The sequence below is a fragment of the Salvelinus fontinalis genome, chromosome 26 (genome assembly GCF_029448725.1).
Source record: "Salvelinus fontinalis isolate EN_2023a chromosome 26, ASM2944872v1, whole genome shotgun sequence".
Classification (NCBI taxonomy): Eukaryota; Metazoa; Chordata; class Actinopteri; order Salmoniformes; family Salmonidae; genus Salvelinus; species Salvelinus fontinalis.
The window spans coordinates 15,523,080-15,540,338 of NC_074690.1; the positions used below are offsets into that span (position 1 = coordinate 15,523,080).

The window sequence follows — 17,259 nt, forward strand, 5'->3', positions numbered from 1 at the left end:
GCTCCAAGTGCCCCCCTCCAAAAAAAATTTTGTGCTGTCTCTTGGGCTTCCTCCCGTGTCGCCGTGCTGCCTCCATCTCTGCCTTGGGGCAGTGATATTCCCCTGGCTGTGACCAGGGTCCTCTCCCGTCTAGAATTTCCTCCCACGTCCAGGAGTCTTGACATTGCTGCTGTTGCTTTGTTTTCCGCTGCTTGGTCCGATGGTGGGTAATTCTGTCACGATCGTGTGGCGGATTGATGGACCAAAACGCAGCTTTTGGAAAGTAAGCCATCTTCTTTTATTTTTAAAGATGACGAAAATAAACACGACACGAAACACTTTAACAAAACGAACAAAACAACAAACGACCGTGAAGCTAAATAACGTTGTGCACTTACACACACTGGCTACAAACGTTCTGACATAGACAATTACCCACAACCAATGAGAGCCTATGGCTACCCTAAATAAGGCTCCCAATCAGAGACAACCGAAATCAGCTGTCTCTAATTGGGAACTCATTCAGGTAACCATAGACTCTCCTAGACCACTAAACATACATAGACAACACTAGACACATGTACTCCACACAAACCCATATACTATACAACAACCCCTTTACCATAAAAAACACCCAAAACCAACAAAACACAACCATTCCCCATGTCACACCCTGACCTAACTAAAATAACAAACCACACACCATTGGTGAAACACTCATAAAACCAGCTGTGTTGAAGATAGCGAATATCATGCTGGAAAAAGAGGCTGAATTTAAGTTATCCCACATTCCTCTTTCAAATGACACCATCAGCGACAGAATAGAGGACATGAGCAAATACATCTTGGCTCAAGTAGTTGCAGATCTGATTTCAAGCCCGGCAAAATTCAGCCTTCAACTCGACGAGACCACAGACGTTTCCAATCTAAGCCAGCTTGCTGTATTCGTGCTCTATGTGAAAGACGACGTGATAAAGGAAGATTTTTTATTTTGTAAGCCTCTTACAACAACAACTAAGGCAGCCGATGTGAAGAAACTTGTGGATGACTTCTTCAAAGACAACAATCTTTCATGGGATATGGTTTCTGCAGTTTGTTCGGACGGAGCTCCAGTCATGCTGGGAAGAAAGTCTGGTTTTGGTGCGCTAGTGAAAGCCGATGCGCCACACATCATTGTTACGCATTGTATTCTGCACAGGCATGCGTTGGCAACAAAAACCTTGCCTCCAAAACTGGCAGAAGTATTAAAAATTGTAGTGGAATGCGTGAACTATGTGCGAACTAGTGCTCTGAGGCACCGCATCTTCAGTGAGCTGTGTAAAGAAATGGGCTCTGAATTCGAGGTACTTCTGTACCATTCTAACGTTCGGTGGTTATCCCGGGGACAGGTGCTGAATCGTGTTTTTGCCGTGCGTGTGGAATTAGCCCTGTTTTTGCAAGAGCACCAACATTGTCATGCAGATTGCTTCAAAAATTCTGAGTTCATTCTCATTTTAGCGTACATGGCTGATATCTTCGCAGCTCTCAATCATCTCAATCAAAAGATGCAGGGCGGTGGAGTCAACATCATCGAAGCGGAGGAAAACCTGAAGGCTTTTCAAAAAAATCTACCGTTATGGAAACGACGAACAGAGATCGATAACTTCGCAAACTTTCCCCTGCTGGACGACTGTGTAAGTAAGATCGAAGATGTATCTGGAATCGGAGACATTTCTGTACCCGCGGAACTGAAGCAAGCAATTGCCACGCACTTAGATGAGCTTGCAAAGTCTCTCGACGGATACTTCCCTACAAGAGAGTCATATCCAGCATGGGTGAGACAGCCGTTCACGTTTAGTGTTGAGACAACAGATGTCGATGATGAATACCTCGATGAAATCATTGAAATTCAGCAGAGCCAGGTTCAACAGCAACTCTTCAGAACAACAACGCGTTCAACGTTTTGGTGTCAACAAATGGTAACGTACCCTGTTATTGCTAAGAAAGCTCTGGAGATTTTCATACCGTTTGTTACAACATATCTTTGCGAGCAATCCTTTTCGAGGATGCTGGACATAAAAACGAAGAAAAGGAACAGACTTTGTTGCGAAAATGACATGAGAGTGGCACTTGCCAAGGTGAAGCCGCGCATTTCTGAACTGGTCTCTGAAAGGCAACAGCAGAAGTCACACTGATTTGCAGTAAATATTCATTATTATGTTTTTGTTTTTGTGTGAAAATCATGTTTTGATGATTTTGTTCTTTGAACACTCAGTGTTGATGTTGATGAACGGTTCATTTTGTGCACCAGTAAAATACATTGCTCAAAAAAATAAAGGGAACACTGAAACAACACAATGTAACTCCAAGTCAATCACACTTCTGTGAAATCAAACTGTCCACTTAGGAAGCAACACTGATTGACAATAAGTTTCACATGCTGTTGTGCAAATGGAATAGACAAAAGGTGGAAATTATAGGCAATTAGCAAGACACCCCCAAAAAAGGAGTGATTCTGCAGGTGGTGACCACAGACCACTTCTCAGTTCCTATGCTTCCTGGCTGATGTTTTGGTCACTTTTGAATGCTGGCGGTGCTCTCACTCTAGTGGTAGCATGAGACGGAGTCTACAACCCACACAAGTGGCTCAGGTAGTGCAGTTCATCCAGGATGGCACATCAATGCGAGCTGTGGCAAAAAGGTTTGCTGTGTCTGTCAGTGTAGTGTCCAGAGCATGGAGGCGCTACCAGGAGACAGGCCAGTACATCAGGAGACGTGGAGGAGGCCGTAGGAGGGCAACAACCCAGCAGCAGGACCGCTACCTCCGCCTTTGTGCAAGGAGGTGCACTGCCAGAGCCCTGCAAAATGACCTCCAGCAGGCCACAAATGTGCATGTGTCAGCATATGGTCTCACAAGGGGTCTGAGGATCTCATCTCGGTACCTAATGGCAGTCAGGCTACCTCTGGCGAGCACATGGAGGGCTGTTCGGCCACACAAAGAAATGCCACCCCACACCATGACTGACCCATCGCCAAACCGGTCATGCTGGAGGATGTTGCAGGCAGCAGAACGTTCTCCACGGCGTCTCCAGACTCTGTCACGTCTGTCACATGTGCTCATGTGCTTAGTGTGAACCTGCTTTCATCTGTGAAGAGCACAGGGCGCCAGTGGCGAATTTGCCAATCTTGGTGTTCTCTGGCAAATGCCAAACGTCCTGCACGGTGTTGGGCTGTAAGCACAACCCCCACCTGTGGACGTCGGGCCCTCATACCACCCTCATGGAGTCTGTTCCTGACCGTTTGAGCAGACACATGCACATTTGTGGCCTTTTAGACCCCATCAGTGCTATGATGGGGTCTAAAACCAGAATGAAGCTTTTCGTATACATTGTTTGTCTTTAGGAAGGCAGTGAGTTGCCGCGCAACAGCTTTTTCAAAATGTTTTGAGAGGAATGGAAGATTCGATATAGGCCGATCGTTTTTTATATTTTCTGGGTCAAGGTTTTTGCTTTTTCAAGAGAGGCTTTATTACTGCCACTTTTAGTGAGTTTGGTACACATCCGGTGGATAGAGAGCCGTTTATTATGTTCAACATAGGAGGGCCAAGCACAGGAAGCAGATCTTTCAGTAGTTTAGTTGGAATAGCGTCCAGTATGCAGCTTGAAGGTTTAGAGGCCATGATTATTTTCATCATTGTGTCAAGAGATATAGTACTAAAACACTTGAATGTCTCTCTTGATCCTAGGTCCTGGCAGAGTTGTGCAGACTCAGGACAACTGAGCTTTGGAGGAATACACAGATTTAAAGAGGAGTCCGTAATTTGCTTTCTAATGATCATGATCTTTTCCTCAAAGAAGTTCATGAATTTATTACTGCTGAAGTGAAAGCCATCCTCTCTTGGGGAATGCTGCTTTTTAGTTAGCTTTGTGACAGTATCAAAAATAAATTTGGGATTGTTCTTATTTTCCTCAATTAAGTTGGAAAAATAGGATGATCGAGCAGCAGTGAGGGCTCTTCGATACTGCACGGTACTGTCTTTCCAAGCTAGTCGGAAGACTTCCAGTTTGGTGTGGCGCCATTTCCGTTCCAATTTTCTGGAAACTTGCTTCAGAGCTCGGGTATTTTCTGTATACCAGGGAGCTAGTTTCTTATGACAAATGTTTTTAGTTTTTAGGGGTGCAACTGCATCTAGGGTATTGCGCAAGGTTAAATTTAGTTCCTCAGTTAGGTGGTTAACCGATTTTTGTACTCTGACATCCTACATAGAAGATCATAAAGAAGTATTGCTTTGTGATCATTCCTGATAACTGTCAGACAGATGTGGGGATTTTAATGCGGCTCATTTATCAAGACTCGCGAAACTGCCCCCTTCAAATGGGAAGGCATGTTCCCGTGCTTTGACTAGTCAGTCCCCGCACATGTTACGGCTGTCATTCCACTTCTGACACCAATGTAGCGAACGACAGGGAGGGGAAGGAAGTGAACCTGGGTCACTGGCGTGAAAGGCCAACATTCTGCATTGCGCCTATAGGGTTAGTCCACTTGGTGGGAATTGTAAACTGTAAAAACTGTTTTCAGAGGATTGTGGGTAATATATATTTTTTTTTACATTACAATACTTTTAAACAATGTTGCATGTTTGAAGAAACAAAAGCACATTTGTATATTAGTATCAAACAGTTTGTTGTGCTATGAGTTGTAATGGATCATGATGAACGGATAGCAAAACCACTGGGAAAGATTAAGTAGATCTAATGTACAATAACAGTTCTGGATTTGATACAATTAAGTTGGATCTTAGCCATTGTTTTATGCTGGACTTAATATATTAGTGTTTGAGAAACATTAAAAGTAAAATATATTATACATAAAAATACATAATCTTGAGTGTACCCAAAAAGCTGATGCAAAAAATAGTTGCAATTTGATTTTGAATTGGAACCAGCACAATATTTTATTTATTATTTGATCAATTGTTCACAATAACGTTGACATGACATTAAATTAGCTTAGCGAAAACCTACATAGCTACTCAACAAAAAAATGATTTCAGAAGAAAGTAGCAGGAGCACTTCAAGTATTCCACAAGAACCACAGCTGCTCTTAAAGGGGAATCAGGGTGACCTGATGATGTATTTTAATTACGGTTTTGCCCATACATTAGTGGGTTTTTAACTTTCAAACTCTCACGAGTGCCTGGACTTTGACTTTTTTATGCCACTTAGCACCTATTTGGGGTTATAATTGTTCCCATTTGCTTTTCAAAAAATGATTTCAGTTTGTCTTCAAATCGCTCATGTAATACTGATTTAATTGGATGTGTTTTCAGTCTCAAATCCAAAGGCCCTGAGGTTGTGGTGGTGTTTATGTTAGTGTCTGAAAGTCCTACAGAGCTAAGGATTGTGCTGCTTGGAAAGAATGGCTCTGAGAAGAGTGCTGTTGGGAACTTGATCCTGGAAAGAGAGGCATTTGACCTTAACTGTGTACAAAACCACTGTGAGAGAGCCAGGGGTCAGGTGGAGGGAAGACACATAGCTGTGATCAACACTCCAGACCTGTTAGACCCTCACATCTCACATGACAAACTCTCAGAGGAACTGCGTTGGTGTGTCACTCTGTCTAAACCGGGACCTCATGTGTTCCTGTTGGTGCTGCAGCCTGAGGAGTTCACACAGGAAGAGGGAGACAGAATCAGGACAATCCTAGACACCCTCAGTGACCGGTCCTTTGACTACTCAATGGTACTGACAACTCATGAAGACAAGAGGGGACACATGGATGAGGATCACCCTCTGAATCAGATGGTCAGAGCCTGTAGAGGGAGGCAGCACCTCAGTGACCACACTCAACTTATGGCAGATGTTGACAAGATTGTAAAGGAAAATGGAGGAGACCATCTCACCTGTGATGTATTTGAAAATACAAGTGGCATGGTACAAGGGAAAGAGGAAATCCACAGGAGTAAAACTGATGGAAGCCTCAAATCTTCCTCTGAGGAAAAACTTGGAAAAGAACAAGGTGAATCAGCAACATTTAACAATTGGGAGAAAATGAGAGAAATGTATCAGTATACAGCACACTGACATAATCTATAATGAGATGAGCATTGAATACAACTGACAATTAACTTTGTTTCATTATGACTGGTTTAAATTGACTGCAAAGAGGAAGTCACTGAATTTGATTATGTCAACTTTTTTTCCAGGACTGGTATCACTTAAGGAAGAAAGACGGAAGCCATCAAGCAGACATGACAAATGTGGGTAAATTCAGTAGTTATACACCATAATGCAACTATTTGGTATTTAAGAGGGAGAGCTACGGCTCAGAAGGATTTATCATGGGGCACGTTTTCATTATTTTGTTTTCAAAATGTCTATCCTGATGGTACAAAACCTGTGTAAGTAGACGTGACCTATGAAAGAAAATATATAAAAGGTTTCTTATTCACCATTATAATATTCTGCTGAGCTCCATTCCCAACGTGTTTGTATCTCTGAGGTCCTACTGTACTTTATAGTATCATGCTCATGTCATTGTTTTGTTTGAATACTTTTACCCATTAGAAAGTGGTATGAGTTCACAGTTCATAAACCAACAGTATCTATCAATGTGAGGGATTCCACAGGAATCACTGAGCTAAATAACATTCTGGAACTGTACTGTCTCAATATTACTGACTACTACTGTCAAGCTTTTTGACAACAAGAATTGGGAGAAAAGCTTTGTTTAATTCACAACAGGGACAATCCTCCAGTGTAAACATTTGGTAAAAAGGTAAACTACATTGATTAATATAAGGATATGCATATGAAACAATGTGTACATGTGTTTTACAGTGTCTTCACTCAGGATTGTGCTTCTGGGGAAGAGTGATGACAAGAAAACTACAGTGGGTAACATGATCCTACAGAGAAAGGCTTTTTTCAACTATAAACAGCAATGGGAGTCAGCCAGTGGGAAGGTGAATGGCAAGTCTGTTACTGTTGTAAAGACTCCAGACTTCTTTGCTCCACGTCTGACTGCGGAGTCCCTGATGGAAGAGATGGAGAATTGTAAGTCCCTCTCTGCTCCTGGGCCTCATGGGGTCCTACTGGTGTTGAAGCCTGAGGGGTTCACAGAGGAGAACAGAAACACTTTCAAGTTGATCCTGAGCATATTTGGTAAAGAGTCCTTCAAGCACTCAATGGTGATCATTACTCACTCTAAGGGAGCCACAGTAAATCCTCATCTGAGACAAATGATTGAAGAATGTAGAGGAAGGCATCACAAAATGTACACACAAGGAAAAGAGTTAACTATAAAGATAGAAGAGATGGTAGAGGAGAATGAATGGAGATACCTCACCTACAATGAAGAGACGACACATGACACCATGACACCAAAGGCTCAGAGACTGAACGTGGTGCTGTGTGGCAGAATAGGAGCTGGGAAGACTTCTATAGCCAATGTGATACTGGGTCAGACAGAGTCCAGTCCAAAGTCCAGCTCCTCCTCAGTGTGTGTGAAGAGAGAAGGAGAGGTGTGTGGTCGGTCTGTCACCCTCATCGAGCTGCCTGCTCTGTATGGAACACATCTCACTCAGGAGGAAGTGATGCGTGAGACTTTCCACTGTGTCTCTCTCTGTGACTCTGGAGTCCATGCTTTCCTCCTGGTTGTACCTTTGGGACCCCTCACTGATGAAGACAGAGGAGAGTTGGAGACCATCCAGAAGATTCTCAGCTCACGAGTCAATGACTTTATCATGGTCCTGTTTAGACAGGATAACATTGCAGTTGACTTTGTGGAAAAAAATGCAGACACAAAGCAACTGATCAAGATATGCGGAGGGCGGTATAAAATCTTTGATGCTTTGAAAATTGATAAGGCCAAGCAGACGACAGAACTTGTAGCAGAAATAGTCAAAATGATGGATCAGAACAGAACCTGCTACACTCTGTACATGTACATGGAGGCTAAACACCAATCAGAACTGGACAAAAACAGAAGAATCAAGGATTTAGAGGAGAGAATCAGGAACATGTCACAAGGTGAGATTGTTGAACACAGGGAGGAACAAATATTGGGCAGTGATTGGGAAAACAATGATTTTACAGTATGACCATTCTGTTTTGATTTGAGTATACATTTATGCAGTAATTAACATTAATTTATTATAATTTATTGTTTAATTTGTAGGTGCTGAAATTGAGTGTTCCAGCACAGAGTACATAAGGGTGGTGCTGATTGGGAAAACTGGAAATGGGAAGAGCGCCTCTGCAAACACTATCCTGGGCAGAAAAGAATTTGCGTCTAAATCCAGCACTGATTCTGTGACAACAGTTTGCAAGAAGGCAGTCGGCAAAGTTGATGGAATAACAGTTTCTGTGGTGGACACACCTGGACTTTTTGACACAACATTGTCTAATAAAGATGTTCAGCAAGAGATAGTGAAATGTGTTTCCCTGTCAGCTCCTGGACCCCATGTGTTTATCATAGTGTTGAGTATTGGGAGAATCACACAAGAGGAGCTGGACACTTTGGACCTCATAGAGAAAACCTTTGGTCCACGGGCAGGAATGTTTTGCTTAGTTCTGTTTACTAGAGGAGATGACTTGGAAAATGAATCAATTCAAGATTACATTGGGAACAGCAAGAATGCCAAACTGAAAAAACTGATCAGAGATTGTGGAGACAGATTCCATGTCTTCAACAACAGAGACAAGAATCGCACACAGGTCACTGAGCTTCTTAAGAAGATTAACAAAATGGTGTCCATGAACAAGGGCAGTTTCTACACCAATGAGATGTTCCAGGAGGCAGAGGCAGCCATTAAACAAAAACAGGAAGCAATACTGAAGGAGAGAGAGATGGAGATAAAGGCTGACATGGAGAAACTGAAGGTTAGCCATGAAACAGACATGGAAAAGATGAAGTCAAAGTTGGACGAGGAGAGATTGAAAGTTCAGGAGGAAAGACAGCTGAGAGAAAAACTGTTGAGAGAGAGAGAGGAAGCTATTAGAAAAGAACATGAGGACAAGGAGAAAGCAGAGAAGGAAGAAAGAGAATTGGAGGACAAAAAAAGGAAAGAAGATGAAAAGTTGAAAAAAGAAATATGGGACTCAGAAAAAGAGAAGATGGAAATAAAGTTGAAAAACCTCCAAAGAGAAAAGGAAGAAGAATATAAAATGAGGATGGATAAACTGAGAATAGAAGAGAAAGACAGAGAAGAACAGCTTCAAAATCAAGAAAGGAAGTTTGCTAAACTAAAAAGGGAACAGGAGGAAGAAATTAGAAGGAGAGAGAAAGAAGAGGATGAGACGAGAAAGAAGGAAGAGAAAGTAAGACAAGAGTGGCAAAGCAAAATAGAGGAAGCAGAGAAAGGTCAAACAGAACTCCAAGAGGTCATGTGTAGAGAAAAAGAGGAATGGGAGGAACAGTTGAAGAAAGAAAGAGACAGACAACAGGAAGAAGAAAGGCTGAGACAGAAGGAGGTAGAAACTCTTGTAGAACAAGAGAAAAAACAGAGGAGATTGAGAGAGCAATTTGAAAGAGAGAGGGAACAAGAGAGAATAAACATGAAAGAATCAGAAGAGCAGAGGAGAGAAATAGAGCAGAAAGAAAGAGACCGAATTGAACAAGACTTTAAAGAAAAGAGGAGAGAGTTGACAGACAAAATGACAACGCAACAAGAGCAGTGGGAGAGAGAATGTAGAGAGGAACAGGAAAGAAGATTTCAAGAGGATGTAAATCAAAGAGTGGAGGAGAGACTAAGACTAAGAAAACTGGAGGAAACATTTCAACAAGAACGTGAAGAAGAAAACAGGAGGAAGGAGAAGGAAGATAAAGTCAGGAGAGAACAAGAAGAGAAGAAATGGAAGGAAATTGAGGCAGAGCACGAAAGGGAAACCAAAGAAAAGAAGGATAAATATGAACAAGAGGCCAGAAGACAAGCAGAGGAATTAAACTTCTTTAGAAAAAATTACAAAAGTGAAAAGTTTGAGAAATATAAAAAAGAGAAGGAGGAACTTATGCAAAAGCACAAAAAGGAGACTGATAAATTAAAGGGTCAATATGGTCATAATGAAAAAGCACTGACTGATAAAATGGAGGAATTGGAGACAAAACAGAAAGCAGAGATGGAAAACTTGGGAAATCCATCAAGCAAATGTAGTATACTGTGAGAGTCTTAACTACCCATTCAAATAAGGCTTAACCCTTTGATATTGAAGGGTTTCTCCTATGATATTTCCTGCCCTAAAACATAGATTAGTTTTGAAGATAGTAATAACATGCACCCCCTAACAACATTACTGACGGAAATGAATATACTGTATGTAAATACAACATAGTACATAAAATGTCATTACCTACTGGACAGTAATGATGATGATGAGGAGGAGGATGACGATGGTGTAAAAGCTGAAATAGTATAATATTAAGATCTTTGCTCCACATTCCTTTAACAATCACATGTTTAAACTGCTACAGCTATAGAACGATAACTACAAATGTGCAGAATGTTCACCTGTACTTTCCCAGAGAAATTGTCAGAGTCCGGACACCTGTACCTGCATCCTAAATAGTAGGCTGTTTGGGTATGCAAAAATAGAAATTAATATAGTAGCCTATGTGAAATGTCTTGCCTACTAATTACTAAAACGATATGCTGTGTACTAATCATACTACATACTAGATAGAACGTGCTGTTTAGTAAAAACACATTCAGAAAGCAACAAATATCAACATACTTATACATACTGAGAAGGCTTCATCTAATGGACAATCGCGATTGTTCCCCTCCCTTGGTTTATTTTTGAAGAGGTCGTCCCCTATTCTGATTATCAGCTGTTGTCAAACACACTTGTGAGAAGACGATTCTCTTCCTCAATAGGGTGCAGTGAATTCTACTAGATGAAAAGGCCAAATGAGTATGACATCCTGGCATTTAAGCATACTCGATGTTTGAAATTACAACATACTATAAAACTCTCTTTACATACACTAAAAGCCTACTATGTAGAACGCAAGTGTGGGTATTTGGTCACGGCAAATGTTTTAAATGCTAGGATGTCATTCACATGTCGGCTAAGAATTCACTGCATGATATTGAAGAAGGGAATCATCTTTTCAGACCCTGGTGTGTTTGACAACAGCTGCAAATAAGATTAGGGGACGTGTTGTACCAGAATGAATGGCAGTAAACAACACAATTGGGCATTCTATCAGTTTCCCAACCCCAGTACCCCCAGTACACATTTTTGTTGTAGCCCCGGACAAAAACACCTGATTAACACCTGTCAAGTGCTTGGTGATAAGATGACAAGTAGAATAAGGTGTACTTGTCTGTGGGCCACAGAAATATGGTCCTACTTCTGGTTGTACTTGAGGACCGGAATTGGGAACCACTGCATTAGATAACACATTCTCAGTATGTATGATCCTAGAATGTATGATCCTAGAATGTATGATCCTAGAATGTATGATCCTAGTATGTATGAGCCTAGTATGTTTGAGCCTAGTATGTATGATCCTAGAATGTATGATCCTAGAATGTATGATCCTAGAATGTATGATCCTAGAATGTATGATCCTAGAATGTATGATCCTAGAATGTATGATCCTAGTATGTATGATCCTAGTATGTATGATCCTAGTATGTATGAGCCTAGTATGTATGAGCCTAGTATGTATGATCCTAGTATGTTTATATTTGTTGCTTACTGCATTCATTTTTTACTTAACAGACCATTATAAATAGTATTTAGTATGATTACAGATTTCATACACACTCATTGCCTTCCTGGTCTGTACTAGCAGCCACTGTCTTGCTTTTATTTGTTGATTTCATATGTTTAACTTTTATATCCGTGACTGTGCTTTATATATCCTGATGCTATATCTGTTTCTGTGCTGTTCAAACCAGAGAATAAAAGACAAAAGAGACATAACACATCTGTTAATTATTGATTTATTTCATTCAGTTAACAACTGTTCCCAAATCTCAATTTCTTGTAGTCCAGGGGCATGTCTGAATACCGGTTCTTGCATTCTAAATAGTACTCTGATTGGGTGTGTGAAAATAGAATGTTTTATAGTAGACTATGTGAAATGTATAGTAGACTATGTGAAATGTATAGTAGACTATGTGAAATGTATAGTAGACTATGTGAAATGTATAGTAGACTATGTGAAATGTATAGTAGACTATGTGAAATGTATAGTAGACTATGTGAAATGTATAGTAGACTATGTGAAATGTATAGTAGACTATGTGAAATGTATAGTAGACTATGTGAAATGTATAGTAGACTATGTGAAATGTATAGTAGACTATGTGAAATGATTATTAAAGGTCCAGTGCACTACAAAAAATAAAGAAATGGTTGTTTATAAAAAAACATTTGTATTCTGATTTTTCAGGGGGTGCGGGAGAACCTTCAGCACCCCTACTTCCTGCAGCTATGGCTGCAGATAACCAGCTAATAAACATTGCATGGGTTAGGCAATTCTACTTCCTTTTACATGACTGGCGACATTAGCAAAATATTTTTAAATACCACACAAATGAGAGAAAGTACATGGTTAGTATACAGTTATAATAGGGCATATTTTTAGTTTTGAATAATTAATAGGCTGACCTTATAGAATATCTCACCACTTCCATCGCGTTCTCTCTCGCTCTGCTTTATAACTTTCTCCAGCGGGTAGAGACGTGCAGAGAGAGGGGCTCTCAACAGTTTAATGAAATAAGGTTAGTTGTGAAAACATGTCAATATCGATGTTCCCGAACAGATTTGGTTGGTTTTAGATATTGTGGGTGAAGTGGGCTAGGTCTACTGTCTGTTCAAAAAGCAGATGTGTTCCTGCCTTCGCTCTACCGCCTACAATGTGTCATAGATATGCAACATTATTTGCTATATATAACATAACAGTGCAATTCTATAACAAGGAAAATAAACAAAACAAATGGGCATATTTCATTTTTATTTAAGTTTTCTTGTTTTTCAATCAACCAACAAAACACATTCCACATTCACAGAAGAGACAGACAAATTTTTTTTATAATAATAACTAACAATGATAATAAAAATGACGACAAATTTTTTTTTTTATATATATATATATATCTAAAAACTTGCAGCAGCACCATCAAGGTTCTCATTAGCTATTTCCAGCCGTAGCTGAGATGACAAGCAAATAATTCGATTTTACAGCACCTTACACACATGTATCTGCTCATTTCCCTAAGCACCCCATTCACTCCGTCCAATTTGAAATATAGTTGAGTAGTGGAGACCAGAGTCTATCAAACTTGGGCTGTCTCTTGTGGAGGTCATAAGTGAGCTTTTCAAGAGGGAGAAAGTCAACAATCTGGTCAATCCACATTTTAAATGTAGGAGAAGTATTAGAAGCCCACAATAGAAGAATACATTTCTTAGCAAAGTATGTAATAGTCATAAACACATTTTCTCTGTCAGGGTCAAGAACAAAGTCCTGCTGGGCATTAAGAAGATAGAGACACGGGGTCATATCAAACTGTACATCTAGTATTTTCTGTGCAGCAGTATGTATAGATTGCCAAAATCTGGCAATCTCTCTACAGCTCCAAAATACATGCATATAGGTTCCACTTTCAGAGGTACATATTTTACAGTTAGGAGAAATGTCTGTTTTCATTCTATGGAGTCTCATTGGAGTGTAATAAAATTTGTACAGAAATTGTAATTAGATTCTTTCATTTTTATATTAGTAGAGGAGCAGTATACCCTGTCGCAAACCTCCGCCCATAACTCATCACTGATAGTCAGACCAAGGTCCTTTTCCCAGATTAGGAGGCTCCTTTCTCAGAAAGGAGTCTATAGATATAAGATATTTTGCATTTAATGGATTGTGCTGTGACAACAAGGGTTTCAACTTCATTCAGCTGAGCTCTAAACCTCTTCTTGGAAGTAAATGAGGAAATGACATGTCTAATTTGAAGATATAAAAAAAAAAAAAAAACGTTGACTCTTGTCTGTTTGGGATCCATGTTAGCATGTTGTGGATTTGGGCAGACCAGTAGTACAATCGAAGTGAGGGAAGGGCAAGACCACCCTTAGATTCAGGTTTCGATAGAGTGGAGAACTTGATCCTAGGTTTTTTATTGCCCCATATAAATTTGGTGATGCTTTGGTTGGTTGTTTTGAAAAAGGAAACTGGGAGATAGCATGGGAGCATCTGAAATAAATAGTTCAGTCTAGGGAGGATGTTCATACGGATGACATTAATTCTTCCGACTAAGCTAATTGGGAGGGAGATCCAGGTTTGGAGATCGTTCTTGATTCGATCCAGGAGTGGAAGTTAATTTTCCTTGAAAAGGCTATTCAGATCTAGTGTTACAAAGAACCCAAGGTATTGAAACCCCTGTGTCTTCCACTGGAACGGACAGAGTGTCTTCATAGAGCTGGTGAGTGTAAGATTGAGAGGGCAAACAGTGGATTTGTTAAAAATGTATCTTATATCCTGAAAACTTGCCATACTGAGCAATTGTGTCTAAAATGGGAGGGATTTCTCAGGGTTGGATATGTAGAGCTGCGGGCCGCCTGCAGAAACACCCATAATACTTGGATTGTTCCTTATCAACTCTGCCAGAGGTTCCGCCCCCAACAAGTAGAGCAGGGGGGACAGCGAGCATACTTGTCTTGTGCCCCGTCCCAAAGGGAATCTGTCAGAGTTCAGCCCATTAGTAGTCAACGTGGCATTTGGATGAGAGTATAGGGACTTAATCCATTTAATAAAGTTTGGGCCCATATTGAACTTTTCTAAGACTGAGAACAGAAAGCTCCACTCCATCCTGTCGAACGCCTTCTCAGCATCTAGTGAAGGCAGCAGGACAGGGGTCTTCTGTGCGTTTACTTGATCAATAATATCAAAAAGACGGCGAATGTTATCAGAAGAGCACTTGTCTCTAATAAATTCCGTTTGGTCCGCTTTTATTATTTGGGGATGAAGAGAGTCTTTCGGCGAGCAATTTGGTAATTATTTTGTAGTCGAAATCCAACAAGCTAATGGGCCGGAAGGACGAGAAGGATAGAGGGTCCTTGTCTTTTTGAGCAATACTGTAATGCGAGCTGTGTGCATTGAGTCTGGGAGAACTCCGTAATTACCTTCAGGACCTCCTCAGGAGTGAAGGGGGAGTTGAGATCTTCTTGGTTGGTCTCTGATAGTTTAGGTAGCGAGATTCCCTCTAGGAAGGAATGGAGTTCTGCCGCCGTATGTTTTCTCTCAGAGATATATAGTTTGCAGTAAAAATCATGAAAAGTTCAATTGATCTTTTTTGGGTCATATGTGACCTCGTCCTCTGCTGTTCGGATAGCTATGAGTGTACGCTCTGACTGCTCTTTTTTTAAATTGATAAGCAAGCAATCTACTAGGCCTATTGCTATACTCATGGTATTTCTGTTTAGTAAGGAAAACCTTTTTTTTTTTATCTCCCGAGTATAGTCCAAATTCAGTTTGGTTTTGGCTGCTTTAAGTTGACTCCGGGAGGTGCTGTCTGGGGATTGTTTATGTACTTTTTCACAGTGTTCATATTTAATTAATTTAAATAAATGATGAAGTGCAATTCTGGAGAGATGGAGAAAGAGTTTCAGGCTCATCTCTTTCGGAGCAGAGAGCGATCATAATAGAATCTAATACTAGTTCTGTCACATATACTCCCTCTCCGGCCTCTAGGTCACCAGGCTGCTGATTATCACCTGTCACCATCATCACGTGCACCAGCGCTTCATGACACTCACCTGGACTCCATCACCTCCTTGATTATCTTCCCTATATCTGTCCCTCCCTTTGGGTTCTCTCCTCAGGTGTTATTGACTCTGTTTCATGACACTCACCTGGACTCCATCACCTCCTTGATTATCTTCCCTATATCTGTCACTCCCCTTGGTTCTCTCCTCAGGTGTTATTGACTCTGTTTCATGTCAGTGCTATGATCGTGTTCCTTGTGTTGTGTTGTGTTGTGTTGTGTTGTGTTCTGTTAATTTATTAAAGATTCACTCCCTGTACTTGCTTCCCGACTCTCAGCGCATTTGTTACAGAGATGGCCTCTACATGGCACACCTCTCTCACCATAACAATGGTCATACGTCAGTCAAACATGGGCTACCATGTTGCACAAACTTAAACCCAGGCCCTGCCCAACCTGAATGAATTCCCACAATATCCAAGCGTTGGCTGAAAATCTACATTTTTAAAATATGGTTTTTAGTGGGCATGATAATTAACAAGGAGGCAACTTGATATAGCCCAACTCTGATCGATTTCATTTGAATTTTTACATTGCAAACAGTGACAATTATTTGTCATGCCAGAGAGGTACCCGGATCTAGGCAAATAGGTGCCGGAATTCCAAAACGGAGAAGTTTCAGATCCTGTTCCGGCAGGATTCGGCTCAAATTAAGAACTGATCAGAGCAAATATCATAATCGACTGATAGCTCTCTTATCCCTAGATTCTTTAATGATAAAGATCAGTGACCAAACCCTTTGAGTAACCATGTCTGTCTAATATTCTATGCAGTTTGTTGTGGTAGCGATGATCCACGATAGAGGCCATATGCCCACCCACATACTGATCTTAAATGTAGATTAAATTGATTTTACATTTTAAAATGTAATGAATTGTGGAAAAACCAAATAAATTGACCTTAAACGTAGAATAAGGACAAAAGACGCACCATGTAATTGAAATGTAGCCCTTAGGTCATCGCAATACAATAAGAATACACACATAATCCAAAAAGTTTTAAAAACTAGAAATTACAAAATGTCAGAATGAGCAATATGAGAATGGGCAATGTATGCATTCTAAAAGTATTCAGACCCATTGACCTTTTCCACATTTTGTTACATTACAGACGTATTCTAAAATGGATTAAATTATTGTTTCCCCCTCATCAATCTACACATAATAACCTGTAATGAAAAAGTGAAAACTGGTCTTTAGACATTTTTGCAAATGTAAAAAAAAAAAAAAAAAAAAAAAAGTATTTACATTTACAAGTATTCAGACTGTTGCTATGAGACTCGAAATTGAGCACAGGTGCATCCTGTTTCCATTGATCATCCTTGAGATGTTTCTACAACTCTATTGGAGTCCACCTGTGGTAAATTCAATTGATTGGACATTATTTGGAAAGGCAAACACTTGTCTATATAAGGTCCCACAGTTGACAGTGCATGTCAGAGCAAAAATCAAGCCATGAGGGCAAAGGAATTGTCCGTAGAGCTCCGAGATGGGATGGTGTCGAGGCACAGATCTGGGGAAGGGTACCAAAAA

The 17,259-nt window shown here is 40.4% G+C and overlaps 1 protein-coding gene across 1 annotated transcript; it reads left to right on the top strand.

Moving 5' to 3' along the window:
- The first annotated feature begins 1,481 nt into the window (after window positions 1–1,481).
- LOC129824582 (GTPase IMAP family member 8-like) lies at window positions 1,482–12,423 on the top strand. Its single transcript, XM_055884274.1, has 6 exons — window positions 1,482–1,777; window positions 5,288–5,976; window positions 6,798–7,556; window positions 7,644–7,988; window positions 8,137–9,431; window positions 12,361–12,423. Exons 1-6 carry the CDS (start codon window positions 1,482–1,484, stop codon window positions 12,421–12,423), a joined length of 3,447 nt encoding a protein of 1,148 aa, XP_055740249.1.
- The last annotated feature ends 4,836 nt before the right edge of the window (window positions 12,424–17,259 follow it).